The sequence below is a fragment of the Panthera tigris genome, chromosome A1 (assembly GCF_018350195.1).
Source record: "Panthera tigris isolate Pti1 chromosome A1, P.tigris_Pti1_mat1.1, whole genome shotgun sequence".
Classification (NCBI taxonomy): domain Eukaryota; kingdom Metazoa; phylum Chordata; class Mammalia; order Carnivora; family Felidae; genus Panthera; species Panthera tigris.
The window spans coordinates 114,317,242-114,345,221 of record NC_056660.1 but is presented as its reverse complement, the minus strand read 5'-3'; the positions used below and the strand labels follow the sequence as shown (position 1 = coordinate 114,345,221).

The 27,980-nt window shown below is 40.9% G+C and overlaps 1 protein-coding gene and 2 non-coding genes across 5 annotated transcripts in view; all 3 read left to right on the top strand.

Moving 5' to 3' along the window:
• Positions 1–27,522, top strand: part of HSPA9 (heat shock protein family A (Hsp70) member 9) — a 42,497-nt gene extending 14,975 nt beyond the window's left edge. For 2 of the 3 annotated variants that reach the window (XM_042984833.1, XM_042984830.1), the window contains exons 4-20: positions 4,184–4,296; positions 12,703–12,761; positions 13,049–13,136; positions 14,003–14,184; positions 15,367–15,491; positions 16,305–16,378; positions 16,468–16,574; positions 17,225–17,387; positions 17,866–17,958; positions 22,093–22,302; positions 23,612–23,839; positions 24,722–24,826; positions 25,425–25,542; positions 26,170–26,264; positions 26,575–26,667; positions 26,963–27,103; positions 27,419–27,522. In XM_042984833.1, the coding sequence (XP_042840767.1) occupies positions 4,184–4,296; positions 12,703–12,761; positions 13,049–13,136; positions 14,003–14,184; positions 15,367–15,491; positions 16,305–16,378; positions 16,468–16,574; positions 17,225–17,387; positions 17,866–17,958; positions 22,093–22,302; positions 23,612–23,839; positions 24,722–24,826; positions 25,425–25,542; positions 26,170–26,264; positions 26,575–26,667; positions 26,963–27,103; positions 27,419–27,496 (2,072 nt within the window). In that variant the 3' untranslated portion in view covers positions 27,497–27,522. Of the gene's footprint in view, positions 1–4,183; positions 4,297–11,183; positions 11,386–12,702; positions 12,762–13,048; positions 13,137–14,002; positions 14,185–15,366; positions 15,492–16,304; positions 16,379–16,467; positions 16,575–17,224; positions 17,388–17,865; positions 17,959–22,092; positions 22,303–23,611; positions 23,840–24,721; positions 24,827–25,424; positions 25,543–26,169; positions 26,265–26,574; positions 26,668–26,962; positions 27,104–27,418 lie in introns of those variants that run through there. The other variant, XM_042984839.1, reaches the window with a different exon arrangement.
• LOC122232340 lies at positions 22,708–22,782 on the top strand. Its single transcript, XR_006209694.1, has one exon. It is a non-coding gene; the product is annotated as a small nucleolar RNA SNORD63 (small nucleolar RNA).
• LOC122232344 lies at positions 24,342–24,410 on the top strand. The gene has a single exon (XR_006209700.1). It is a non-coding gene; the product is annotated as a small nucleolar RNA SNORD63 (small nucleolar RNA).
• Positions 27,523–27,980: the final 458 nt, after the last annotated feature.

Genomic DNA, 27,980 nt, shown 5'->3' with positions numbered 1-27,980 from the left:
GAGCTGGCACTTGATCTGGGTCTGACATCAAAGTCAGGTGTGGTGAGGAGGTGGGAAAGCATGTGTGTGTTGAAGGAGGGATGGGAGGCACGGGGATAGAGGGACAGGGTTAGACCAGGGGTTTCTGACAGAGTAGTAATGGGAAGTCAGATTTGAAAGGTGAAGAAAATCATGAGAAGCCCTAATGGTAGAATAAAGTGGTTGGAGCTTTGCTTTTATTCTGGAGATAATGAGACACCACTAGAGTTTTGGGGCAGAAGTTTTAGAACAACTCTGGTGATTGGAATGTGCAAAATAATTTGAATGGAGAAGAGGGGGAAAAAAGGCAAGGAAGCCAGTTTCAGATCAGCATATGGCAGAATTTGATAACTTTTAGTTTTTCTTCTATTGCTAAAAGAACTGGATGACAGACATTTCCCTTAACCTCCCACTGAAATTAAAGAAAAAGAGATGAAAGTTTTGGTTGCAGTGATATGGGTTTGGGATTTATAAAACCATTAAGATTCCTGTAAAAGAGTAAGATAGAAGCAAGAGCTTGAAGAAACTGGCCTCAGAGCAGCATGATGCAGGGAAGTGCTCCAAGCAGATTAGAAAAAGATTCTCCTGGGTTGCAGATGAAGATGAGTTTGTAGGACCTGGAAGGGACCTAAGACCCTAAGTCTTGCTCCCTGGAAGCACCTGAGCAGGGAACATGACCCTTGAGAAGATGGGCCACATGAAGCAACTGGGAGACAGGACTCTAGACAGCAGGATTCACAGCCTTACAAGAATCCTCTGAGTCAATGATGAAGAGCAGACACTCATTCCCTGGACCTGAAGGGAAGGTCCAAATGATGGGACAACAGATGTGTCAGGAATAACCAGCAACTCAGAACCCTCTCTAGTCTGATGGCAAAATATAAGATCCTGGAACCACAATTCAAACCTGAAGATGAGAAATAGGTGAGGTTAAATTTCCCACCATTAAGGTGGGATAGAAGCATAAAACTGGAGTGTATCTTTATTTAAGATTATAAATAAATGTGATACTTCCCCCACACAGGAATTTATAAACTGAGAGTCATACCTGCTATAAACGTTGCAGTTCAAGTGTGAAGGGATGACACCTAGATTAGAATGACTGCGAAGAAAAGACAAAAGACATAAAAGTCCTAGATGTATTATGCAGGAATAAAGAACAGGACTTGATCTGCCCAGAATCTACAGAAAATCCCACGGCATGTTGAGAATGCAGGAAGTTTCTCCTTGCCTCTGTCACTCTCTACCCTTAGGCATTCCTATAGGGGACTCAAGTAAATGCTTTATGAGTTAGTCCTAGCATCCATAAATTATGATGAAATGTAACTTAAAAAAGCTTTGTGTTCTCCCAAGGCTGTATGTTAGTGCTCGGGTAATAAAAAAAATATGAGATTTAGTCACTGAGTTTCCACTTTGTATCAGACATGGAGAGCACCAGTAATACCTAGATTAACATTACTCTGTTCTCATCCTTGAGATGCTCACAATCTAGTGGAAGGATGGACATGCTGTCCCTTGTGTGTGTCACAGCAGAGCTGGGTAAATCTAGCAGGATCAAGTGACAACCTACGCTTCAGGAAGCCAGAGAGGGCTTTACAGAGAAGCTGAGATTTAAGTGGGTTTTACAGGAGGAGTAGGAGCTCAACATTTTGGTAAGGAAAAGAAGAGCACTCTGGGTAGTACACACAAGGCATGGAGGAATAAAGAAATCAGGAGCTTGCAGTGGGGACCGGTGAGAAGGGATGAAAAGAACTTGGAAGAATGAGCCCCCCAGTATTTTCACAAGACTAATGAAGTTATAAAGATCACATAAGTGATTTTGCAAATTCACTAGTAGGTTAGGACCTATATTCTAAGCCTGTGAGTTGGGACTCACAGAGCTAAGTGGGATTATCATAACAAAGAACAAAATTCAATCGCATTCAGTGAAAAAGATGTTCTACCTAGAAATGGATCCTACAATCTTTAACCAAGGGTAGGCTACCCACATGATGGACACAGGAGGAGCAGCTATTAACATATTCACCCCAAAAGGACTTCTGAGATATACAAAGTCATGTGTCATCTGGTATATGGCCCTATGCTGGATACTACACAAAGGGATATGGACACTTAACTACCCTTAGAGAACCTAACAGCCTGAGACCAAACTTCATTTGTCTCTCTGAGGACATGTCACCAAAATTACTAGCATGTTTTCCTTCCTCATTAATCTCTAACCTCATAGCCTTCTTCATCTACCACACGAGCAACTTTTACAAACACTTTATCTTAATATCCATATTCCAGGAGTCTGGATAAAGCCTGGGAACTTAGAGGGGCCCATCATACTGCACAGCTTCAAGCTTTCTGTCTTGAGGGTCACTTTTAGGCCACTTCCCTTTAGGCACTACTCCTTCCCCACCTTTGTCCTTCACGATAAAGACAGTGTCAAAGAGGGCTATGCTTGCCTGCAATCCATGGTAGCTTCATTTGAAATATGGCACAAGAAGAAAACACCCCTCAAAACTTGAGAGAGTTTTTTTCCTAATAATGTGTCTGAAGATTTATTGAAACATCTGAAGCTCATTTTCAGCACATTAAAGATCTGAATTGCAAATGTACAGGTTATATATTTTGCAATGTATTTCTGATAGAATTCAGGAATCAGGGGAGAAAAGATATTATTATTGACACATTGTTTGAGAGTGACGGGGGGATCTTAAAAAAGTGACTTCAACTAAAAAAAGAAAAAAAATCTGGTTTTACCCTTCAAATAAAAAGTGCATTTGATTTTGAAAACCAATCATCGAGACTCACATTTTTGTGTTTAACAACCACCTTGAAATTGCTCTCCCTCAGAGGACAGCATGATTCTGGGCCACCTTCGCATGAATGATTTATGACATTCATGAACTTGGCAACTACATCAGTTTTTCTAAACCTGGCATCCAACACCAGCTGCATGTTAAGTGAAGATTTATGATTTATAAAACTTACCTCATTATGCAGAGGTACATGAATTGTCTTATGTGTGCAGTCTATAACTCCCAAGACAGATAAGGAGGCAGCTATGTCACAGAATTTATGGCTCCTCCTTGCTAAAGCTGAAGTTTTGAAGAAAAACTAAAAAAAAACCAAAAACAAAAACAAAAAACTGGCCCTTTGGAGAAAAATAGCTTTAGCTAACCATTACACTCCCACATGATAAACTGGCCATAGCTCACCACTATATCTTACAAGAACAAAGAGGCTAACAGTGAAAGTCACTTTAATCACAGCACTGAACTATGTCTCCATTTTGAGCACTGCAGTAATAGACAGAACTTAAATGACTCTTTGGAAATATCAAGCAGTTTGTCAGCTTAATTTCCCCCAGTTTGGTGTGTGAGATCTCTTGCTGAGATTTCTCATCAAGTAGTCCAGCCAGAACCACAGACATGGACTTCAGAGAAGAGAATTCAACACGTTGGTGTGCCCAGTGGCTTCCTGTATGTACCTTCAACATGAGGAAGAGTAAATGTTGGCGTTGGTTATGAAATACAGCTTGTTTTCAAAGATATTTTAGAAATGCAGCAAATCTCTCCCCATATCCTGCTAAAAAGTGGGAGCACAGAGGATTCTGTGAATCTCAAGAAAGAATAAGATTATATAGACAGTCATCAAAAATGACAAGTATAGGGGCACCTCGGTGGCTCAGTCAGTTAAGTGTCTGACTTTGGCTTAGGTCATGATCTCGCAGTTTGTGAGTTCGAGCCCCGCATCAAGCTCCGTGCTGACAGCTCGAACCCTGGAGCCTGCTTCAGATTCTGTGTCTCCTTCTCTCTCTGCCCCTCCCCCACTTGTGCTCTGTCTCTGTCTCTATCAAAAATAAATAAATGTAAAAAAAAAAAAAAAAAGACAAGTACATGGGACCAGGTTGAGAAGCAGATCTCTTTAGACAAGATAAACACAAAAAGCAGAATATGAAAATGGTAAGCACACATGATGACAGGGAAAAGGCAAAGGGATGGAAAAAAGGATGTTTCCAGCCTAGAGATTTTCAATAGTATAAAATGAAGAGAAAAACAATGAAATTCGTAATAAAGTATTTTCAAATATGCCTATGAATATACCTATAGAGATATACACATGGTTGTTAACGTCCCTGAATGCAAGAAGTATGCCCTCTGTCTCTCCTCTGCAGAACTCTCTAAACAGTGTTCTACCCTTCCTGGCCTTCGACAGTATAGAAGACCAGCACTCAAATACCTGAGGCAATGGAAGAAAGCTGAAAATGTAAAAAGTCTCCAAGGAAGGGTAAGAAAATTACTTGGACAAAGGAATGTGAGGAACCCATTTCCAACTTTAATAACTAATTATTAAGTCACTTGATTTTTGAAATGTGTCTGGTATTTCAGTGTACTGGATGCACTGAAATGTGTCCAGTTCTTAATAACACCTTATCTGCTCATTGAAATGCAGTTACTCTAACTCAGTTAAATGATGCTCTTCACACAAAATGGTGCCCTGGATCACCTGGGTGGCTCAGTTGGTTAAGCATCTGACTCTTGATTTCCTTCGGATCAGGTCATGATCTCACAGTTCCTGAGATTAAGCCCCATGTCGGGGGCTCTGCAATGGCAGCAAAGAGCTTGCTTGGGATTCTCTTTCTTTCTCTCTGTCTCTGTCTCTCCACCCAACCCCCCCCTCCTGCCCGCCCAACTACATAAATAAACTTTAGGAAAAAAACCAAAAGAACAAAAACTGGAGCACCTGGGTGGCTCAGTCAGTTGAGCATCTGACTCTTGATTTTGGCCCAGGTCATGATCTTGCTGTTTGTGGAATCAAGTCCGGCATCGGGCTCTGTGCTGATGGTGTGGAGCTTGCTTGGGATTCTCTCTCTCTCTCTCTCTCTCTCTCTCTCTCTCTCTCTCTGCCCCTCCCTCGCTCACACTCTTTTTTTCTCTCTCAAAATAAATAAATATTTTTTAAAAAGTTAAAAAAACAAAAACAAAATTATGTCCTAGGGTAAGAGAACAGTATCAAAGAACCACAAATGCATTAATTAAGGTAAAGCCTCTTTGGCCACTGGGAGTATATCCAAGAGCAGAGTACGTGTACAGGGAAGAACTTCATTTGAGTTCAGAGACTCATTTACTACTTCTCATTAAGCTACCTATAGATTTGACCACTCAAACACAGGTGCTGTTCTCCAGGGCTCTGGGTCCTGGCATTCTGTTGACTGCCTGTAATCCTGAGAACTACCTCCCAAGCTCAAGCCAGGGAGTCATGCTCTAAATGGAATGAGAGAGAAGTGGGCAAGCACCATACACATGTACACAACATATACATATACAACAGCCCAAGGCAGACCAAACTTCCTTCTTGGAAGCCACACAAAGCTGGGGAGAACACACATACATGGTGGTCTGAATCGCAGCCTCTGTAGAGTTGCCTTTGTACTTTGCCACGCTCAGTAGCAGTTTGTTATTCTATGGTGGAAGACAGGTGTTCATGAACCCCCCAGCAACTATCATGCTCACAGATTCCCCTTTCCCCTAAAGAATGGGTCACAGGGCTCTTCCCAGGCAAACCAGCTTGCTTCACATCATGTCACATACATAGTCACCACCCCCACCCTACCCTCAATTGCTAGTTAAAAAAAACAAGGAATTGGCACCTAAACCAAAGGTCTACAAACTGACCCAGTGACCCTTGAGACAATTTGGCACTTTTCTGTGCCTTTACACAATAACAGAACTCCCTGTGGATGACTAGTTCAAGCCACGTAGGAAGGTAGCCAGGATGGTGCAAGCAGCCCCAGGAATACACTGGGGTACAGGAAGAAAATATTCAAATATATTTACATTTTTTTTCTTTTCTACTTCTATTTTGAATTTGAAATATGTTTAATAATAGTACTAGATATATGTAAGTGTATAGTTTATAAATACATAAATATACACATAATTGAGGTGTGTGCTCAAATATTTTTCTAATAGGAATGTGTAACAAAAAAGTTTGGAGACCAGAGGACACTATGGTGCTTGGGGGTATTTCTAAGTAAGATGTGGGTCCTTAAGCCCCACCCCACCCCCATCAGAATTCCCTGTGGAACTTAAACACACAGATTACTTGACCCACCTCAGACCTACAGGACTAGAATCTCTAGGAGTGGGATGCTTAGAGCTTCCTACTGATGTTTGGGAACTAGAACAATAGAAGAATTAGAGAAGCAGGCATGAAGAAGCTGAGCCACAAAAAGGGCCGAATCAGTACAAATGGGAATGTCAGAAGCCCATTTCTTTCTTTCTCTTTCTTTCTTTCTTTCTTTCTTTCTTTCTTTCTTTCTTTCTTTCTTTTTTAAGAGTGGGTTTTTGTTAAATATTTATTTTGGAGAGAGAGAGAGAAAGAGAGAGAGAGAGAGGGAGCTTGCGTGTGCATGAGCACGAGCTGGGAGGGGCAGAGAGAGAGAGAGAGAGAGAGAGAGAGAATCCCAAGCAGGCTCCAGGCTGTCAATGCAGAGCCCCACATGGAGCTCGATCCCACAACTGTGAGATCATGACCTGAGCTAACATCAAGAGTCAGATGCTCAACCGACTTAGCCACCCAGACGTCCCCCAAAAGCCCATTTCTGAGGGAGGTCCAATAACTGGTTGCTATAGGCCAGGTCCTCCTGTGGCCTAAGGAAGAGTAGTCACCCTCCTGTTCTTCCAAAACTCTAGCTTTATGGATACTAAACAATGCGTGTATTTCCCCAACTAGCCTTCAATTAAATCTTCATCACCTAAGGAAACCTGGGCACATCCTCTCCTGATGGCTGGGGAGCAGCAGTAGGGAAACTTAGAAACCAATAGCCCCTCACATAGAGAGCCTGTAATCCAGGGAAACTGAAAAAATAGTGGACATAATCTCCCTAACTCAGTACTTTCAGGAATGAGGACAAGATAAGACAAAGAATATACAAGCCAGAGTTGTCTGTAAGATTTTGAAAAAGGTTCTGTACTGATTGAACATTTAATTTGAAATCATGTGGGTGATTTCTAAAAACCATACCAAGTAAAAAGAGAGGCTATGGAGCAGAAGCTAACACTGTCTGTGTGACCTTGGGCAACACAGTTGTTCTTTATCTTCCTCATCTATTAAATGAAAGGTTAGACTTTAAAAGAGATCTTAAGTTCCTTTCCGTGTTTCTACAACCCAAGTTCAGATTCAACTTCTAGCTCAAGGGTCCTTTCACTATACCATGCTAATGAAGATTAATTAAAATTAAAGCCCTTTAAGCTAGAAAATTCAGAAAGGCCTTCTTTACCTTTAAAAATTAACTATTAAATGGCTCTTCATGAAAAGCAAATCTCTGCTTTTGGTGACCCTCTTCCCTCCCCAAATAGGTGCTTCAAAACATTGGTTCTGGACCTATCCAAGAGCCAATTGTTTTCCAAACCTGAATGAAAATCCAGAGTGAGGCTGATTTTTATCCTGTGCAATGAGACTGCAGTATCAATGGAATGCAAATGTCCTATCTAAACAGAGTGACACTTTATTTTCATTTATTGCTGGCTTACTCTTCTTTCAGGGTCATCCTCTATTTTTCTTTTCTCTTTTTGGAAGGAGGGCAGGTTGGTGGGTTACCCAGGCTTTCAATATAAAATGAAACCTAGTAATTGTCACCTCTGGGCACAGAGACATCACCTGACATAATACTTCCTACGCTTCACTGGGGCAAGTTCTGTTGAATCAAACTTGAATGGAGTGACACCATGTAATATGCTCCAATATAGTGTAGCTAATGCCAGCATGGAGAAGTGCAAACTGGCTCCTGAGACCTGCTACAGGTACATGAAAAATTCCAAGGAGAACAAAAGTGAAAAAAAAATTCCAAAACTGACAAAAGTGACAAGGAGAACAAAAGTGACAAAAGTATGCCACATTTTTATTTCATGAAGATGGAAGGTGCCACAGCAGGATATTCGTCTTTGGGAAAAGTGAATAAAACATCATCTGAGTCACCAAGTTAAAGACATTTTGCTTTAAAAATATAAACTTGATTCTATGAGTTCTATTATAGATTATACTTTACAGTTTGTTCTGCAATCTTAACTACACAAAATTTTTAAAAAATATTTCGAACTCTTCTATTCCACTGACTAAAATAACTGTTGTTAATACTGGATTAGGCTGATATTATAAAATTGAACTTCTGCATGTATGTGGAGGTAAAAGATGAGGCCCATTTCGGCAGCAGGGCCTAGTGGGAAGCAACAAAGGTTCTGGAGTCAGATAATCTAGCTTCAAATTCTGACTTTACCAGTCAGTTGTTATGTGAGCCATATAACACATCAACCATTCTAAACCCTAGTTTCCACATGCAAAATGGGAATAGTGATAGTATTCTACTTAAAACAACTGTGGTAAGCCTTCATTAGACAATGTATATAAAGCACTTAGGACAATATGTGGCATTTAAGTAAACAGTTAACAAGTATTAGTGATTACTATCTAATAACAATTCCTATTAACTGCTGGGAGTTAAATACTTAACAATTGAAACTAGTTTTCAATCTTCAAATATGCCAAAAAAAAAAAAAAACCCTTAATCATACTAATTAGAATATAATTTAAAATATAGTATGCACAGGTATTGGGACAGCTGCCTGTTCTGTCTGGGAAACATTTACCCACATGCAACTCGTGTACTGGCTCCTTTCACTTTCCTGTGTGACACTGAGATGACAGCAGAGAAATGAAATACAGTACTGTGCTGTATGGTGAAGAATTATATCACCTGGCTGTGGATCTAACTGTCCATTCTTATTCATTTGCATCCTATTTCTTTTTAGACTCAGGCTCATTTCTTCAAGCCTTCAGACTATAGGCCATGTTAATTTCCAAGCAGTCCAAAAACCTGTCCTTCACACTGGCAAATACAATACAGCCCCATTCTCAGGGTCTAGCTTTGAGTATCTAGAGCTTACCACATCCCCCTTGTGGTCATGGAAAATATTTGCCAGGCTCTTGGGGAAACCACCAGGAACCTCTATCATCCACAGTAACATTGTCTCAGACACTCTAAAGATAACACCATTTGATTCCAGGATTCTTTTGATTAATACTTTGTGGACTTTAGAAAAATGCAACAACAATAACAACAACAACAATAACAACAACAAACTCTTAAGAGAACCAGTTGATAAAAGAAGGAAAAGAGGAGACTATAGTTACTCCAATTATTGCACTTGAACTCTTCCCTCCCCAACGTACACAACACAAAGATGCAAAATTATCAATTACTACTTTGTTTCAATGTTTAATACCATTCCTCCTTCCCCTCTACTGATGTGGGGAACAAAACCAGAAAGAAATGTAGATAAAATTAAGTTTCCTTCTAACCCACAGCTCACCGGCAAATATTTGCAACAGGCAGAATATGACATTCCTCCAGGAAATCCCAACTGTCTTAATGTTAATGCTTTACTAGAGAGAAAAGCAATCTTAGCTTGACGATAGCTGGGCCTCCAGGATCCTGTGAATCTTTAGCACACAAAAATCCTTTTGGAAACTTCCCTGGTCTTTGCTTTCCCCAACTCCCAAGCATATCATCAGTCACCCTTCACAACACCAGTGCAGCTCTTTCTGCCCACGAGTCCTGTCCCTGTGCTTTGATAAAACCTTTATGCACCGAAAACATCTCAATAACTCTCTCTTGGGCGTTGGCTCCAAACCCCAGCATTTTCCACATCATCTACATTCTTTTCCATCAGTATATTGTTTTAGAATACAAATCCCTACCAACAGGGGTCAAAAGTCTACCTCTCAGGGAATTAAAAAAACCGAAGAAATGAGGGTATTAAGCAGACTAGTAACAATTAAAAAATAATAGTTAAGACTTAGATAAGAGTGTAACTTTTATTACAATGTTTCATCTGTTATGACCAATGTTATGTTTGCCTTTTCTGTTTCTCACTCCCACTTCCATCCTCCTTACAATGTACACTCTTTAGTTATGTTCTTTCTCTCCCAAACTTCCCCCAACATTTCCTTCACAATTCCTCACACAACTGTGATAGCCTAAGAGGAAAGCACCTCCTTCGAAATAGGACTTAAAAGCCAAGTTGCTTCATCTTCAAAATCAAGGCCACTGTCAACTCATTAGTGAATTCACGTTTTGCTTTCACTATATTTCCACCACTTAAAACAGTGCTTGACACATGGTAGGCACTCCAGTACCTGTTTGTTTCATCAGAGACTCCTACCTCTTTGCAAAACTGAAACTGATCACGGTGCAGTGGCCACTGACATCTCGTTACAGAGCCCACAGTTTCTGTTCCTGGAAACCAGCAGGTTTGAGACGGGATTGAGGAGCTTCAGTGAGGCCTAGCACAGCAGAGGCGGCGAGGGGAGGGCGGGACGGGGGCGCAGGCAAAGAACCTAAGGTCAAGTATTTTTTTATTTTGAGGGTCTGAACGATAATTAGCTCAATTCAACCCAATTCTCTGAACGAAAGGCTGCGTTAGTAGCTCAAAACCAGAGATCCCCGTGGTAAACGGCATGAATTTGAGATCTGCACATCCAGGTGTAGTTCAAATGACGGCCAACAGGTAACCAAAAGACGAACAACAGACGGAGCAGACCAACAAATCTGCTCTGAGCCACAGATTTTCAATGAACAAACGCCCAGGATAAGATGGCGCCGTTACTCAAAAAATTGGAGTGCGGGAAACGACCACCCTAGCGGATGCTGCACGCGCCCGCGCTCGCCCCGGGATACAAGCTGAGCCGAACTCACGTGCGCTGAAGCATCCAATGAGTGCTGTAGTACCTCGGTTTCCACCACGCCTTGCGCACATGCGCCTTAGGCGTGCGCCAGGATGCTAGCTGCGCAGGCGCAGCAGGCTCCTCCTCTCACGCAGCTGACGCAAGGCCTCTGTAATCGGTTCGCAATTTATCCGTGTGACCTTGAGTCTTTCCTGTTTTCGAGGACCGGGGCTGCCCAAAGTGCTGCCTTTAAACCTCTCCTAGCCCTCTCGCCACTTACTGAGCCCAGACCTGCTGCAGCCGGAACGAAAGGTCATACTTTTTCCAGCCATCATGCTGCGATGCGTATTAGCCATGTGCTCTAACTCAGGGAGTAGGGGTCCCATACTCTCTGGTCAGGCAACCCGGGCGACGCTTAAGCGGAAGAGTGGTCCTCCAGGCGTCAGCAACTAGCCCCCACCCCCCCACCCCACGTGGTTGGAGGTTTCCAGAAGCGCTACCACTACTGCGCCGCGCTGCTCCGGCCGTCCGAGCGCATTTGCTGCTTCGTACTTCCACCATCTAGCCGCCATGATAAGTGCCAGCCGGGCCGCAGCAGCTCGTCTCGTCGGCGCCGCGGTCTCCCGGGGCCCCACAGCCGCCCGCCACAAGGTGAGGGACTGCTGGGCCTCCTCCGGGGGGGCTCACGGCCTTGACCTGCTACGGCAGGCCTAGCCGTTCGGGGACAGAATTGTGCAGCAGAGATCAGGATGGGGAGAAGGTAACTGGCCTTGAGTAATCTCTGTTACGGATTCAGGGCCTAACTCAGGGTTTTCTCCTTCCATGTCTCGGGCTCTGCTGAGTCACACCTCTTGCGAGAGAATAGTTTTATTCTAGGAAGTAACGGGTAGTGGTCCTGACGGCCCGTTCACTTGCTGATTGGACGGGTTTGGCCTTGGGGGCGAGGGACGCAATTTTAGTTGGGAGGGAACCGATATTTTAGCCATTACTTACATATACAAGTCGAAGGACGAGTGTTCGCCTCCTCTAAAATACAGCGTGTGCAAGGACCCCGTAATCATGAAAAGGAGGATGAAAAGCCATTTCAGTAAATCAGAAGTTAGGTGCAGATTTTCTTGCTTAGGAACATTTGTATGTAGTTCTCTAAGAGTCTTTGGCGTACGGTTGGTTGTACTATTTGTTATTTCCACGTACCAACAATGGAGTGGTTGCTCATTATCCAAACATATCTTTGGAGAGCGGGAACTGTGTCTCTGCACTCAGCATGGGGTTAAAAAGAAGACTTGGAAGTATCCTGAGATTAGATTTGATCCTGGTTGGAGGCAACTTCTGAATTTTTTTCTCTAAACTGACTGTCCAAGATTGCCAGTCCTAGTCCCCTTAAATCATTTGCTTGGCAAACTCTGGAAATGTTTCTGAATGATTTAAATCTGGAGCTACAATACATACCTACGTGGGGCTTTGGTACCTGTACACTGCTGCTGACAGTGAAATTAAGAAATATCTGAATAGTGTTTTGTACTGGTGATTCTCAACCAGGAACAGTTTTGCCTCCTGAGGGTATATTTGGTAATATCTGGAGATAATTTGTTACACCTTGGGGAACCTCCTGGCTTCTAGCAGGAGAGACACAGGACGCTGCTAAAAGTTCTACAGTAAACAGAACAGTGCCCCACAACAGATTTGGTTCAGAAATCCATAGGGCCAAGGTTGAGGGACCCTGTTACAATGTAATTCAAGACAATTTTATGTGTACTTTTTTCTCCTGGGTCCTTTAGAAATTTCATACTTGATTAAATTTGTTTGGTGTTTAAGTGGCACAGTATCTCTTATACGTAAGATCTCTTATACGTAAGATCTTGTTTTACATATACCGTTACCAGAATGAAACTTTGTATTCTTCAGAAGAATAATGGGAACAGGCTCTGGTTTTAATGTTGGTTGATTTTTTTTTTTTTTTTTTTTTAGGATGGCTGGAATGGCCTTAGTCATGAGGCTTTTAGAATTGTTTCAAGGCGGGACTATGCGTAAGTCTAACTTTATTTTCTGTAAGAGATAATAAATGTTAAACCCTACAGTGATGGTCTCTAAATTTGTGACTAACTCTTACACTGAGAAAAAAGTGATGTTTCTGCTTTAATTTATAGATTCTGTAGTGTGCCGTGCTTGCTTCGGCAGTACATACACTAAAATTGGAACGATTCTGTAGTATGCCATTATTCCCACAATATCAAGTATTATTTATTTTTGCAACCATTCTGGAAACCACTATTATGGTAAAAATAACCATAGCATTATTTTATATGTGTTGCAGATCAGAAGCAATCAAGGGAGCAGTTGTTGGTATTGATTTGGGCACTACCAACTCTTGTGTGGCAGTTATGGAAGGTAAACAAGCAAAGGTGAGCACTATTGGAAGTTCTGGATCGTATATTAGTAGTCAGTAGTCTATCTGGCTTTCTCGGCCCTGTGGCTTAGATAAGGGGTATTTTAAAAGCTGCATTTAAGTTCTTAAGATTGTTTTGAGGTGAACTTTTATGCTTAATTGCAATGTGCTGTAAAGTGAATGGATTTGACTTATTAGGATTTAAATGTGTCCTAGTATAAAGACTATTAAGTTACTATTAGCACCAATTGGTATGACTTGCGTTGTTGATTATTTCTGTAATCAGAGTCCTACATTTCTGTAAGTCAGTTGAACCATGGTTAGAGGTACAGGAAGAGTCTAGAAGCAAGTGAAGCTCCACATAACACATAGGCTGCATCTTAGAAGCTCTTGCTATGGTAGAGGTTGTTCCCCTGAAGGACCTCCTTAGTTCACAAAACAGTTTATTCCCACTGGGCTCTTCTCAAGATTTAGAGTTGGGATTTCTGAATGGTTTCTTGGCAGTTTCTTTTACCTATGCATGAAACTTGTAACCAGCACAAAAAAATTTAGAAGTAGATTTAATTCCCCCATATGGAAAGAAGGATGATCTGGTTTCAATATCTTAGTATGAAAGGTGTGATTTATATTATCTTTCCATTTTTTTGTTTTTAGTTGTAACTTGTTTCAAAGTGAAGGACTAAAAATACTTTAAACATCTACATCTGTCTCCAGTAGTAGGTACTTGCTATATCAGCATTCACAGAGCAGAAAAGCATGGTTATTAGTGCTGTACTTGAACGTTTGTTTTGTGATTTGGCAGCAGTTTTGTGTCTTTAAATGATTGATTAAAAAAAAGTGGTGACTAGAACCTCATTCTTTGTCTTACTTTGGGAGTTTTAGGTGCTAGAGAATGCTGAAGGTGCCAGAACCACCCCTTCAGTTGTGGCCTTTACAGCAGATGGTGAGCGACTTGTTGGCATGCCAGCCAAGCGACAGGCTGTCACCAACCCAAACAACACATTCTATGCCACCAAGCGTCTCATTGGCCGGCGATATGATGACCCTGAAGTACAGAAAGACATGTAAGTAATAGGAAAAACATAGTTATTTCCAGAGGCCACACATAGGAATGGTTTCAGCAAAATCCTTGGAGCATCTGACCTTAGTAATTGTACATATTGTCCCTAGAGGCATGTCCTGCCCTACTGAAAGGATACCTCCTTCAAAAACATTAGCTTTTGCCTTCACATATTAGGTCTTTTCCATGTATTGATGTGACACGAAGATTTGGCTAGTCATTTTTGGACCATGTAAATTGGTGTTAAATTCATAAGGCCACATCATGTGCGAATCAGCTGTTTTCAGAGTCTTTCCATGCTAAAACACCTATCCCTGCTTTATTCCTTTTCATGGCCAACAACTTGTATGAACATACAGTTGATCCTTGAACAACACAGGAGATAGTGGTGCCAACCTTTTATACAGTTGAACATCTGTGTATAACTTCTGACTTCCCAGAAACTTAGCGACTAAAAGCCTACTGTTGACCAGAGCCTTACTGATGACATAAGGAGTTAATTAACACTCATTTTGTGTGTTGTGTATGTTATATATCATATTACAACAAAGTACATTAGAGAAAAATCATAAGGAAGAGGAAATATGTTTATAATACTTTATATAGATTCAAAAATATCCACATATAAGTGGACTGGTGGAGTTAGAACCTCTGTTAAGGGTCAGTTGTATACAGCATTTTGTTTGTCAGTTAATGAGCATTTGAGGGCTATTAAGAATACTACCATAGGGGTACCCAGCTGACTCAGAAGAGCATGCAACTCTTGATCTTGGGATTGTGGGTTCAAGCTCTATCTTGGGTGTGGAGATTACTGAAAAGAATAAATAAACTTAAAGAATACTGTTATAAATTCATGTACAGGTTTTTGTAAGGATGTGTTTTCATTTCTTTTTTTCTTGGTAGATTCTTAGTAATGGACTTGCTGGGTCATTGGTAACTCTTAATAATTTCCAAAGCAGGGGCACAGATCTTTAGTTTGGTGGAAAGAATCTTCAGGTGTAACCAGGATGTTTTTAGATGTTAATGATTGCTTTCTAAACGTTTTCATTAAATGGATTTCTTAAGTCGTCATTTTTTGGCCATGGATCTCTTGGGATGAAAGATGGACATTCATGGTATATGGTAGCCTTGTCATGGTAGGTTGCACTGGCACATTTTTATCAAATAAAATTTTTGTGTCTTTCAGTAAAAATGTGCCCTTTAAAATTGTCCGTGCCTCCAATGGAGATGCCTGGGTCGAAGCTCATGGAAAACTCTATTCTCCAAGTCAGATTGGAGCATTTGTGTTGATGAAAATGAAAGAGACTGCAGGTGAGAAGGTTTGGTTCCTATCTGTCAAGTTTGAAGAACTGGATGGTTCCTAACTTATATACTCCAGTGTCCCTTGTGTGAGTCTGGGGTGAATATTATGCAGAAAACCTAGAATTGGCAAAATTTTGTTACTCTTCACATTTTCCCTACATACTGAATTTGTCCTCAAAGTTTTCCTAACAGGGCTTATTTATCTTCTCCAATATAGAGGAGTGGTGTTCTGTATTGAAAGCTGAAAGACTACATATTAACCTTTTGGCTCTCTTGGTAAAACTTCGTATTTGGAGAAATTCGTGGCTATTTTAAGTGTAAGAATAGGTCGTTATAGCTGCTGAACCTTCACTATAATGTTAAAGGTGAGATCTTGGGTTTTCAACCATTGATTTAATTGGAGCATTTTCCTACAGGGTTTCTCTGTGTTAGGTCACATGCAGAAAAAAACTGATGAGCACTGTCTGTGGCTCCAGGATGACGACCCAGGTTGTTAGGCTCCATTAGTAATTCTTTTTTTTATTATTATTTTTAATTTTTTTATGTTTATTTATTTTTGAGAGAGAAGGAGAGACAGAGCGTGAGCAGGGGAGGGGCAGAGAGAGAGGGAGACAAAGAATCCGAAACAGGCTCCAAGCTCTGAGCTGTCAGCACAGAGCCTGACAACGGGGCTCGAACTCATGAACCGCGAGATCATGACCTGAGCCAAAGTTGGACGCTCAGCCGACTAAACCACCCAGGCACCCCTACATTAGTAATTCTTTTACCTGTTTCATAGGACAGAATGTCATGAATGTATTTCATTTTTTTATTCTTTTCTAGAAAATTACTTGGGGCATACAGCAAAAAATGCTGTGATCACAGTTCCAGCTTATTTCAATGACTCCCAGAGACAGGTGAGTTCATTTGACATTCTGAAAATATCAAGACTGTATTGATGATATTTAGGACACAAGGTGGAAAATGCTTTTTTCTTTTTTTTTAGGCCACTAAAGATGCTGGCCAGATATCTGGACTAAACGTGCTTCGGGTAATTAATGAACCTACAGCTGCTGCTCTGGCTTATGGTCTAGACAAATCAGAAGATAAAATGTAAGTTTGTGCAGTAAACTCCACCCAGGTTTGTGGGACTTCACCTATGGAAGTACTGGGCTGTGATCATTTTTCCCCCCTTAGCATGCATATTGGCAAGTATTTGTTCAAAAGTATGGTTTTGGGAATGTCTGGCTGGACCATTTGGTTGGGCATGCGACTCTTGATCTTGGGGGTGTGAGTTTAAGCCCAACACTGGGCATGGAGCCTACTTTAAGGAAAAAGTGATTGAATATCGTCAATTTTGCTTTATTTTTTTAATGTTTATGTTTTTTGAGAGCACGCAGGAGCGGGGAAGGAACAAAGAGAGAGGGAGACACAAAATCTGAAGCAGGCTCCAGGCTCTGAGCTGTCAGCACAGAGTCCATCGCGGGGCTTGAACTCACAGACCCTGAGATCATGACTTGAGCCAAAGTCGGACGCTTAACCGAGCCACCCAGGCACCCCAGTTTTAAAATGTATTTCAGCTCTATATTTTACAGTTAGCTATTCGTGCCACATGTTCATATACCTGTCACTTAGGCAGTTATCCAATTTTATAATTAACTATACTACAGGGAAAATAATCAGGTTTATGTTCCTTTGGTTGTTAAAATTTATACCCTAGTGATAGGTGTTCTCCCTTAAGACCACCTCTTTTGTCTTTCTAGAATTGCTGTATATGATTTAGGTGGTGGAACTTTTGATATTTCTATCCTGGAAATTCAGAAAGGAGTGTTTGAGGTGAAGTCTACCAATGGAGACACGTTCTTAGGTGGTGAAGACTTTGACCAGGCCTTGCTGCGACACATTGTGAGGGAGTTCAAGAGAGAGGTTGGTTACCAGTATAGTTCATATGTAGACATTGGGATGGTGAGAATTTCTTTATTCAGATGACTATTTGCTTTATGACTTTTTGCCCTTAATAGAACATGGAACAGCACTGAAAGAATTGCGTTTCAGTTTCACGGGTAGACTGAACCATTCTGGTTGTTGTAGCTTTAGCTTGGGAATCCACAACAGGTTGAAGAGGGTATGGTACTCTGTATAATATTGGAAGAGGAATTCTGGGCACTCCTATTTGGATCCAGAACCCAATGGCTCGAAAGAACTAAGATTAGATCAGCCCTCTGGCTCCAGACACAATTTGAAGAATAAGATTTCTTTTTCCTACAGACTTTTAAGGGCAGCGAGTGATTCATGTTTGTTTATAAAGACAGGGCTTTACTTTAAGTTATCCTACCTTATCGTTGTAGTCTAAATAGTATTCGTCACCTCATTAACGTTAGTATTACGTGTTTTCATTTTGTAGACGGGGGTTGATTTGACCAAAGACAACATGGCACTTCAGAGGGTTCGGGAAGCTGCTGAGAAGGCTAAGTGTGAACTCTCCTCATCTGTGCAGGTGGGATGTGGATGAGTCCCAACAGTCTTAATGTTTCCAGCCTTAGTTTATTTGAATAGCATATTCTTGGTGCAATTTCTATCTAATCTTTTATAGTTTTCTAGGTGGCAGTAAAAGCCTGTCCATGAACAAAGGAACAGTGTATTTTTGTTTGGTTTTGGTTTTGGTTTTTCCTAGAAGTTTATTCTTAGTACACAAGCACAGGAGGGGAGGAGAGAGAATCCCATGCAGGCTCCACACTCAGTGCAGAGCTCGACATGGGATCGATCTCAACATCATGAGATGCAGGGCTTGAACCCATGAGCCATGAGATACAACCTAAGTCTAAGTGGGACACTCAACCTACTGAACTACCCATGTACCCCTAAAGATACTGATTTAAAAAAAAATTTTTTTTTTACATTTATTGATTTTTGAGAGAGAAACACACAACACAAGCATGGGAGGAGCAAAGAGAGAAAGAGGGAGACACAGAATCTGAAGCAGGCTCCAGGCTCCAGGCTCCAAGCTGTCAGCGCAGAGCCTGATGTAGGGCTTGAATTCACGTACTGTGAGATAATTACCTGAGCTGAAGTCGGATGCTTAACCACCTGAGCCACCCAGGCACCCCAAGATTCTGATTTTAAAATCTAGATTTAGTAGTGTGCAAAATGGGAATCACTAGCCTAGAAATAATAGGTTTCTCTCATAATTGCTAATGTCTTCACTTAAGACATGTCTTTGTGTGAGTCTCTAATTGTCTCATTTAATTATTTGGATCAGCAATCCAGAAAGTGAGCTATGAAACCTGGCTGAAGGCTGGGGTATATACACTTGGGCACATTTATTTCTGTTAGCATTAGAGTTGCCCAGCATCTGTTTAAGTCTTAGGCTGTGTTGCTCCAGTTCTGAGAGGTGAAGCTTCACTTTGCCTTAGGCATTAATAATAGAACTATATGAACATGGTAGTTGAAAGGCAAATTTGTTTCTGGTTTCTCAAGTGGCAGCAGGAAAGCGGAGCATGTCACTCCTTGAGTTGATGATTTGATCACCCGTACTGAGTGATCCAATGTGGAAAAACTTGGTTTTTGTTTTTTGGGTTTTTTTCTTTTGAACCTGGATTTTTTTTTTTTTTTTTTTTTTACGTTAAAAAAATTTTTTTTTCTTTCAATTTGTTTTGAGAGAGTGCAAGTAGGGGAGGGGCAGAGAGAGAATCCCAAGCAGGCTTCTTTCAGAGCAGAGCCCGATAAAAGGCTCATACTCAAGAACCACAAGATCATGACCTGAGCCAAAATCAACACTTGGACACAACTGACTGAGCCACTCAAGTGCACCTTAAAGAAATGTTTTTTAAAGTAGCTATGACGAGTTATACAAGAGTTATCCATGGTGTTAATGGTGTTACTTTATCCCTGCCGTCATACAGAGTGGCAGAACTTTGCAACATACAGTGGTTAGGATTAGAATTAAACTATGGGATGCCAGAAGATAGCTTAAAATTCGTCCCAGGAGTTGACAATTTGTGGAGGGTGACGTTGGTTTTTACTGTGACTGTATCTTACTGGTAGAGTTTGGATTGTTTTCCAGCATTTTGATATTACAACAAAGTTTGTTCAGCATTCTTGTATGTTAATATTTGTGCGTGTGTAATTGTAAATCTCCAGAATAAATTCCTAGAAGCATTACCTCTGTGGGTTTACAGTGTGGTGTGGAGAGATAGGTATTAATTAGGACGTGAGATTAACAACAGTCAAACCAGAAGTAATGTGATAGGTTAAGAGTGGCTCCCTAGGCAGACTGCTGGGATTCAAGTCCTATTTCATCACTTACTATCTGTGGCCTTAGGTAAATTATTTAACATTTCTGTTTTCTTACCTACAAAATGAGAATAATAGTGCCAGTTTCTCTCTTTGATTTGTGAGGATTACTAAATTGAAACGTGTTTAGGAGATGTTATAAATAGTATTCTATAGTAAGTTACTAATGTGGTAAAAAAACAAAGTTTGGTTTCTAATTGTAAGAGAAAGCTGACAGAGGTGTTTGACCTCACAAGGAGTGCTCGGTGAGATGAGTTGATCAGGAAAAGATACTAGGACAAGTAAGTATGAGGCTCTGAGAAAAGGCTAGTGTGTTCGAAGAGCAGATAGGCAGGGTAACTGCAGAACCTGAGGGTAGAGGCTTGATAGATTTGGGATCTGGGTCTATTCTGAGAAGAGGGAATATAAACCAGTGAAAACTTTTTTTTTTTCTTTTTTTAAGTAGTGCCTACATCCAACGTGGGGCTCAAACCCACAACCCCAAGATCAAGAGTCGTATGATCCGCCTACTGAGCCACCCAGACACCCTAGTGAAAACCTAAATTAAGGGCAGTAACATGGCCAGATATGGGTCTGTGAAAAGTGCTCTGGCAGAGGTGGAGTGGAAATTTGTTTGGGGTCAGGAGGGGTCCTGTAGCAGAGGTAGCCTGAGTGGAAGTGGGAGAACATTGGGAGGCTGTAGCACATGGTCAGGTGGTGGTGAGAGGAAGGACTTGGACTGGAGTGAAATAGAGGTAGTGTTGAATTTGAGAAGCGACAAAGCTTAGTGACAAACTGGGTTTTGAGGATTGAGAGTCCTGGAATTGTTCAGATTGTCATTACCATACAGCATATAGAATTGCATTGATACAATGTCCGTGTGTGGGCTTTTACAATTAAATAAAAATTTAAAATTGCATTCCTCAGTTGTATTGCCCGTATTTCAAATGCTGAGCCATACGTGGCTAGTGGCTGCTAAATTGAACAGCACAAATACAGAACATTTCCATTGCCACAGAAAGTTCTGTTGGATTTCATTGGTTTAAAGTTTGCTTGGTTGTTTTTTTTGTTTTGAGAAAGCACAAGTGAGTGAGGGGCAGAGAGAGAGAGAATCCCGAAGCAGGGCTCTAGCTCACCCGATGTGGGGCTGGAACTCATGAACGCTGAGACCATGACCTGACCTGAAGTCAGATGCTTAACCAACTGAGCCATCCAGGCACCCCCTGGATTGCATTAGTTTAGCTAATTTAATTGTTTTTGATTTAGTTTATTAATAATGTTGCAAAGAAAGAAGGAAATCGTCAGTGGTGTTCTTTACACTTGATCTTAGCCAAAAGGCTGAGAAGTGATGGATGGTGTTCTTTAAAGCAATACTCAGTAGCACTGTTCCTACAAAAGATGTGTTAACTCGTTCACTATTTATTAAGCATTTAAATGCCAAAAGTAGTTTACCTGATGAGAGATGGTAATGGGTTTGCTCCCTTTCAGTCTGTTTCCTGCCAGCCTTGCTTCAGCCTTGCTTTGATATGAAATTGGAGGGGAGGTACAATTTTGTTCCTGAGGGTCCACGTTGAGACGTGTTTCCGCATGTTTAGTGAGGAGTTTGGTTAGTCTAAGTAGTCTGAATGTAGGCCCTATTAGGATACCTTTATTATGGTATGGCTATAGCAGCGTTTGCTGCTTTCCATGAATGTGATGGCAGTAAAGTCAATCCTGGTGTAGGTATCTTTAGTATTTCTGTAGCTTCCTTACCATCTTCCTGAAACTTAGAAAGCCTTGGCTTGAGGCAAGTTATTTGGTTCAGAGCATGCTTTTGACTTACTTTTTGTGTGTGTACATTTTTAAGTTTATTTTGAGAGCGAGAGAAAGCGTGAGCAAGGGAGGGTCAGAGAGAATCTCAAGCAGGCTCCACACTGTCAGTGCAGAGGCCAGCATGGGGCTCGAACCCACAAACTGTGAGATCATGACCTTAGCCAAAGTTAAGGGTCATAGATACTTAACCGACTCAGTCCCACTATTTCATTCTTCATTGTTGATAACAGATTCTAAAATTTTTGCCTCTGGGAAGATCATAGGTTGAATCTTTTTAATTTTGAAAAGGAGGGGTGGTGTAAATGAGCAAGGGGCAGTGAGAGAATCCCAGGCACAGAGCCAGGCGCAGGGCTCGACCTCCTGAACTCTGAGATCATGACCTGAGCAGGAGTTGAATCTTAAAGAGTCATTGTGTTTGTGGCTATTCCTTCAAAGTGGGTTTACTCTCTCTATAGCTTTCAAAGTCTTCCTCGTGAGGGTATGGTCTTATTTTAATTGAAGTAATAAAGAAACGTCACCAGTATTGCTTTCCCTGCTACCTTTGCAGACCGACATCAATTTGCCATATCTTACGATGGATGCTTCTGGACCCAAGCATTTGAATATGAAGCTGACCCGGGCTCAATTTGAAGGGATTGTTACGGATCTAATCAAGAGGACAATTGCCCCATGTCAAAAAGCCATGCAAGATGCAGAAGTCAGCAAGAGTGACATAGGAGAAGTGATTCTTGTTGGTGGCATGACTAGGATGCCCAAGGTATGGACCCATGGAATCCTTGGCATGGAAAGCAGAGAGGGCAAGCACATAATGTTTTCTCTGGATAGATGATTTGTGTAGGAACATGAGTACATGGCCTTTCTGCCACAGTGACCTGAAGGGATCTTTGAACGCAATTTATGCCCTCACTAGAGGTCTTTTGTGGCCTCTTTTTAAAAGGGTTTCAGAAAAAGGATCAGGAAGGGCAAAATGTCTTTGGGTGGTAGCATGGAAGATCCTGAACTTCATTCTTGGGATATTTTTATAAACCAAGTATTTCTCAAAGTTGGAGATCAGAGATAGCTTAAAACCTTGGTACTATCTAGTCTCTACATGCAGTTTGGGATACATGTGTTTACAGCATAATATTTTGGGTTTCTAACTGCATCACCTCAACAGAGATTTGTGCGATGATGCATGTTATTTATCAACACATCATTCTGATAAGATAGGTGTGTGGAAAACTAATGACTGAGCACAACCTGTTGAAGGTGTCATTTTTGCTGTATAGCTTGAATAGAATAGTAATTTCCTTTGGAGTTCATGGGCTTAGGAAAATCTGCACAGAGTAAACATGGAGAAAAAAATGGAGGCTTTGGACCAGGAAAATATCTTTATGTTAACAAATTACCCCAGATGCTGTTTAAGTAGCAGTTTTTTCTAACATTAGTAAAATAAGCTGGAGAGAAGAACATGCCTCACATTAGCAACAATGTTGAATTATTGAATTAGCACTGCTCTTTTAAGGTGGTTTTTAGTTGATCTGTAGAAGGGGAATTGAACTATATCTAAGTCTTGATGTCTTGCAGCCTGTATTTCTAATTTAATATGTTGTATAGGAAACCCAGTAACAAAAGTTAAGCAGCTCCTTCTCAAATTTAAAAGGACAAAATGGGGCGCATGGGTGGCTCAGTCCGTTTTGCGTCTGACTCTTGATTACAGCTCAGGTTATGATCCCAGTGTCGTGGGATTGAGCCCCGCCTCATACTCCACGCTGAGCATGGAGCCTACTTGAGATTCTCTCTCTGCTCCTCTACCCTGGTTGAACTGTCTAAAAATAAATAAAAAATTTTTAAAAAGGGCTATGACTGATGCTCAAGTAAAGGATATGAGTGTTGCCTGTATTTGACACACTGAGGTCATTAAGAAGAACTCAAATATGAAATAGTAACGTGAGTGAACATTCTTGGATCTGAAGCAGCTTATCCTGAGATTTGTTGTGGTCTTGGGACACATGTGCTCTTTTACCCTTCCCAAGGGTAGCTGCCCTTGGTAGTGGGTGACGGGTTCTTTTTTCTTGGTGGCTTAGGTTCAGCAGACTGTACAAGATCTCTTTGGCCGAGCCCCAAGCAAAGCAGTCAATCCTGATGAGGCTGTGGCCATTGGAGCTGCCATTCAGGGAGGTGTGTTAGCTGGTGATGTCACAGATGTGCTGCTCCTGGATGTCACTCCCCTGTCTCTGGGTATTGAGACTCTGGGAGGTGTTTTTACCAAACTTATCAACAGAAACACCACTATTCCAACCAAGAAAAGCCAGGTAAGAGTCACCTACTCCTCCGTTGTCACAGAGACTATAGGTTCTGTGAGGGACATGATTATACCCACTTTTTTTAGTTTTTCCTAGGACATTTTGCTTTTTGTTTTTGAGTCCATACTAGGTGAATGTGGGTGCTAAGAATCTTGCTTTTTGTTCTCTTTTTTTGTTGGTTCCTGAATATGTTCTCCTTACCTGTTAGCTAGCAGTAATTTTAGGGAAGGTATCAGTGGTGTCCTTCACCGTATTAAAATAACTTTCCAAAAGGAGCTTCATCGTTTGGGACTAATTTCCTTGTTTTCTTCTGTTCTCAAAGGCAATAAAAAGAAGGGCCTGGCGAAGATTAGGGGAGGGTGCTTGTCTTATGGGTGAATGATGGAGATGCTGAGATACCAAGCCAGGGCTATCTGGACAATGGCTTGCTAGTCTTAGATTCTGAATTGTTTACTGACTTTCCCAATTTGTTTTTCTGAAAAGCTGTTATAGCTAATGGCTGTTGCTATTTGTTCAGTGATGTATTGCCAATACATCATTCTGAAGAAAACTATGTGGTGACTTCCTGTGACTGAGCATAAAATACATGTCATGTCTCTGACCTCTTTCCTCAAATGAGCATGTTTCAACATCCCATTTTCTTTAGCTCCTTTTGAGGACGCCTTTGCTAATGCTGCTGCATCTTTGTTTAGTGCATTTGCTTAGCTGAAACAATAGCTACTGTATACTCTTTGGCTGTACTAATCCTATTCCCCTGCAAAAACAAAAGCCTTTGTTCTGAACATGGGATTCTTAAGTGTTGAGATGGGAATTTCTTTCTTTGGCTTGCATTTTTCTAAGGGGAGTAGCCTAAACAGACTGCCAACCCAGAGTTTTTTTTTTCTCTCTTAGGTGTTTTCTACAGCTGCTGATGGTCAGACTCAAGTGGAGATTAAAGTGTGTCAGGGTGAGAGAGAGATGGCTGGAGACAACAAACTTCTTGGACAGTTTACTTTGGTAGGTATCAGGAATCCTGAGTACTTTGCTTTTTCTATAAACTTAGACTAAATTATAATTCTTAATAACATTACCAAAACTAAAACACAGGGACCTTGTCTGTGTTACCTTAGTTCGGTGTACAGATGAATTTTGCAACTGGATACCCATGGCTTCAGTTTTTCCTGAAAGTTTTGCTTGTTCCTGATGCCTTAGGAAGTTGGTAAATATAAGAGCTAGGGAAATAGAATGTTAGTTAGGAAAAATTCCCCAATTATTAATTTAAGGCATTTGATATTGGCTCCTAGTGAGCATTGTTTATTGGTTCTTAGTGAACAATGATGGACAGTTTTCCTCTCATTCAGCGTGTCCCTTAGGTATACACGGTCATTATGGTTACTTGCTGTAGCCAACTTCACTGGCTTAAGCCCTGGTTCTTTCAGGTAGTAATGAAACTACTATTCTTATTTATAAATGTGTGTTTTTATACATTTTAAGTATAGTTTGTTGCTCCCAGGAACAAGTTACTTTACCCAGAGACTGTATATATAGGTTTGGAAATAGGGCACCGGACCTCTTGAGAGAGGAGCTTTTAATGCTGCATATTTCTCTATTTTAGATTGGAATTCCCCCAGCCCCTCGTGGAGTCCCTCAGATTGAAGTTACATTTGACATTGATGCCAATGGGATTGTACATGTTTCAGCCAAAGATAAGGGCACAGGACGTGAGCAGCAGAGTAAGTGTTCTTATTTATCAGACTCTAAGAGACAAGGGACCTTGAAGTTCCTCTGAGAACTAGACCTTCTAGATTGTGCATGTGTTTTCTCCCAGCCTCGGGGGGATTGGGGGAGGCAATGAGTCCTTTTTGCCCCTTTTCTCCTTGGTCATCAGATTCACATTAACAGATGTATTTATTACCACAAATGGGCAAGCACTGGGCTTCTGGATTGCTGAAGTTTTGGTAGGCAGGCAGAACAAATGGTCTTTGTGGATTTCAGATCCTTGGTTTCCTTCTGTTTGTTATAGGACAACGGTATTTCTCTTATTCGTAATATATATACATAATACTTCATCATCATACATCAAGATTGGCTACTCTGAACAGGAATATTTTTTTTAAGTTTTGGTGGGGTTTTGTTGTTGTTTTTTAAGTTTATTTGAGAGAGTGCAAGCTCCAATGTGCAGAGCCTGACATGGGGCTCGAGGTCATGAATTGTTCCATTATGACCTGATCGGAAATCAAGAGTCGGATGCTTAACCAGCTGAATCATTAGGTGCCCCAGGAGTGTTCTTTTTCTTAATACAGAGAAAGAGGCAGATAATTTTATCTGGGAAGTAACAAGATGCTTTTATTTCACTCTAGTTGTGATCCAGTCTTCTGGTGGGTTAAGCAAAGATGATATTGAAAATATGGTTAAAAATGCAGAAAAGTATGCTGAGGAAGACCGACGAAAGAAGGTAACTATTTTCTGCCTCTGCAACTGGGAGTTGCAGTTGAAAGTGGGAGTTTGGACATGTATTGTTGATTTTCTAGTCTGTCTTTGAATCTGTCCTTGCTCTCTTTTTGTTCCTAACTTTTGTGTGGAATGCTTTTCTTACTCTCATTTCCACATCAAAATTTTTGTGTTATACAATAAGATAAAATCACTTACAGACATCCTAGACTACTTCAGACCACAGTAATTTGTCTTTATTATGTAATTATGTATCAGCATGTTCTAACTGGTTGGTTGGGAAGTCTTCATACTAAATTTATAATTTCTCCTAGGAACGAGTTGAAGCAGTTAATATGGCTGAAGGAATCATTCATGACACAGAAACAAAAATGGAAGAATTCAAGGACCAGTTGCCTGCTGATGAAGTGAGTCCTCTCTTAAAATAGTTCAAGAAGTTAGGCATTGTCACCAGTGTCAATGAAGTTTGTTTTTCTGTGTGAATCTTGATAGGAATCTAGTGGTGTTTTTGTTTCTCGGGCTTTTTATTCACATTTTTCACACAGACTTCAGTTGGGGCCATTTGATAAATAAGGAAATTGAGATACACTTTTAAAGAGGAGTTCTGTCAAGGATAGAAATTTGTTTTTTAATGTTTCTGAGTATTACTCTACATAAAATGGGATAAGAAACCCAGAGAAAGAGTTTGGTTTTGTTTTTAAGTGCAACAAGCTAAAAGAAGAGATTTCCAAAATGAGGGAACTTCTGGCTCGAAAAGACAGTGAAACGGGAGAAAACATAAGGCAGGCAGCATCTTCCCTTCAGCAAGCATCACTGAAGCTCTTCGAAATGGCATACAAAAAGGTACAAGGACATTTTGTTGAGTGAATTTGTGCCTAACTTCATCTTAATAGAACTGCTGTTAATTACTGTCACTGGTGGCACTCTACATGGCCGTTTATAGAACTGGGAATATTGGAGTTGGAAATACTCTGGCTTTCTTGACTCTGCTTTGGGAGGGGGCGGTGATGGCAGTCAAAGGGAGGGACTCACAGAAACCATCAATAGAGTACAAGAAGGGAGGGAGAGTAGAATAGGCAGGATATGCCCCCTTTTTTAGTTTATCAAAGAGCAAACTGTCCACTTTAAATGAGTTGCTCTCCAATATTTTCTTAACAGATGGCATCTGAGCGAGAAGGCTCTGGAAGTTCTGGCACTGGGGAACAAAAGGAAGATCAAAAGGAGGAGAAACAGTAATACCAATAAACTTTGGAGTCAAATTATGACGCTTGGGAGTGAAGAAACTTCCTGAGCAGAAATGGGCAAATTTCAGTCTTTTACTGTGTTTTTGCAGTATTCTATATATAATTTCCTTAATATGTAAATTCAGCAACCATTAGCTAATGATCATTTAATGAGAATTCCAACCATACAAAGTTCACAGTACTCTGTCCCTAGTTAATTTTCAACTGCATGTAAAGGGAGGGGAAGATGATTTATTGATCATTATAAAAACACTGTTTTGTGCTTTAGTAGCCATATTTTCAAGAGGTGAAACCATCTCAATAAAGAAGGTACTTACCCATAAACCTGGAATGCCCTCTCAGACCATATGGGGATGAGATCCTTCCAGTCAGTTGAAACTGCTAAACCAGCCTATGTGTATGAGGGATTCTTCAACTGAGGCCTTGCAAGGCAAGCCAGCTGTGCCATGTTGGGAGGTAGGGCAGGAGAAGGTAGA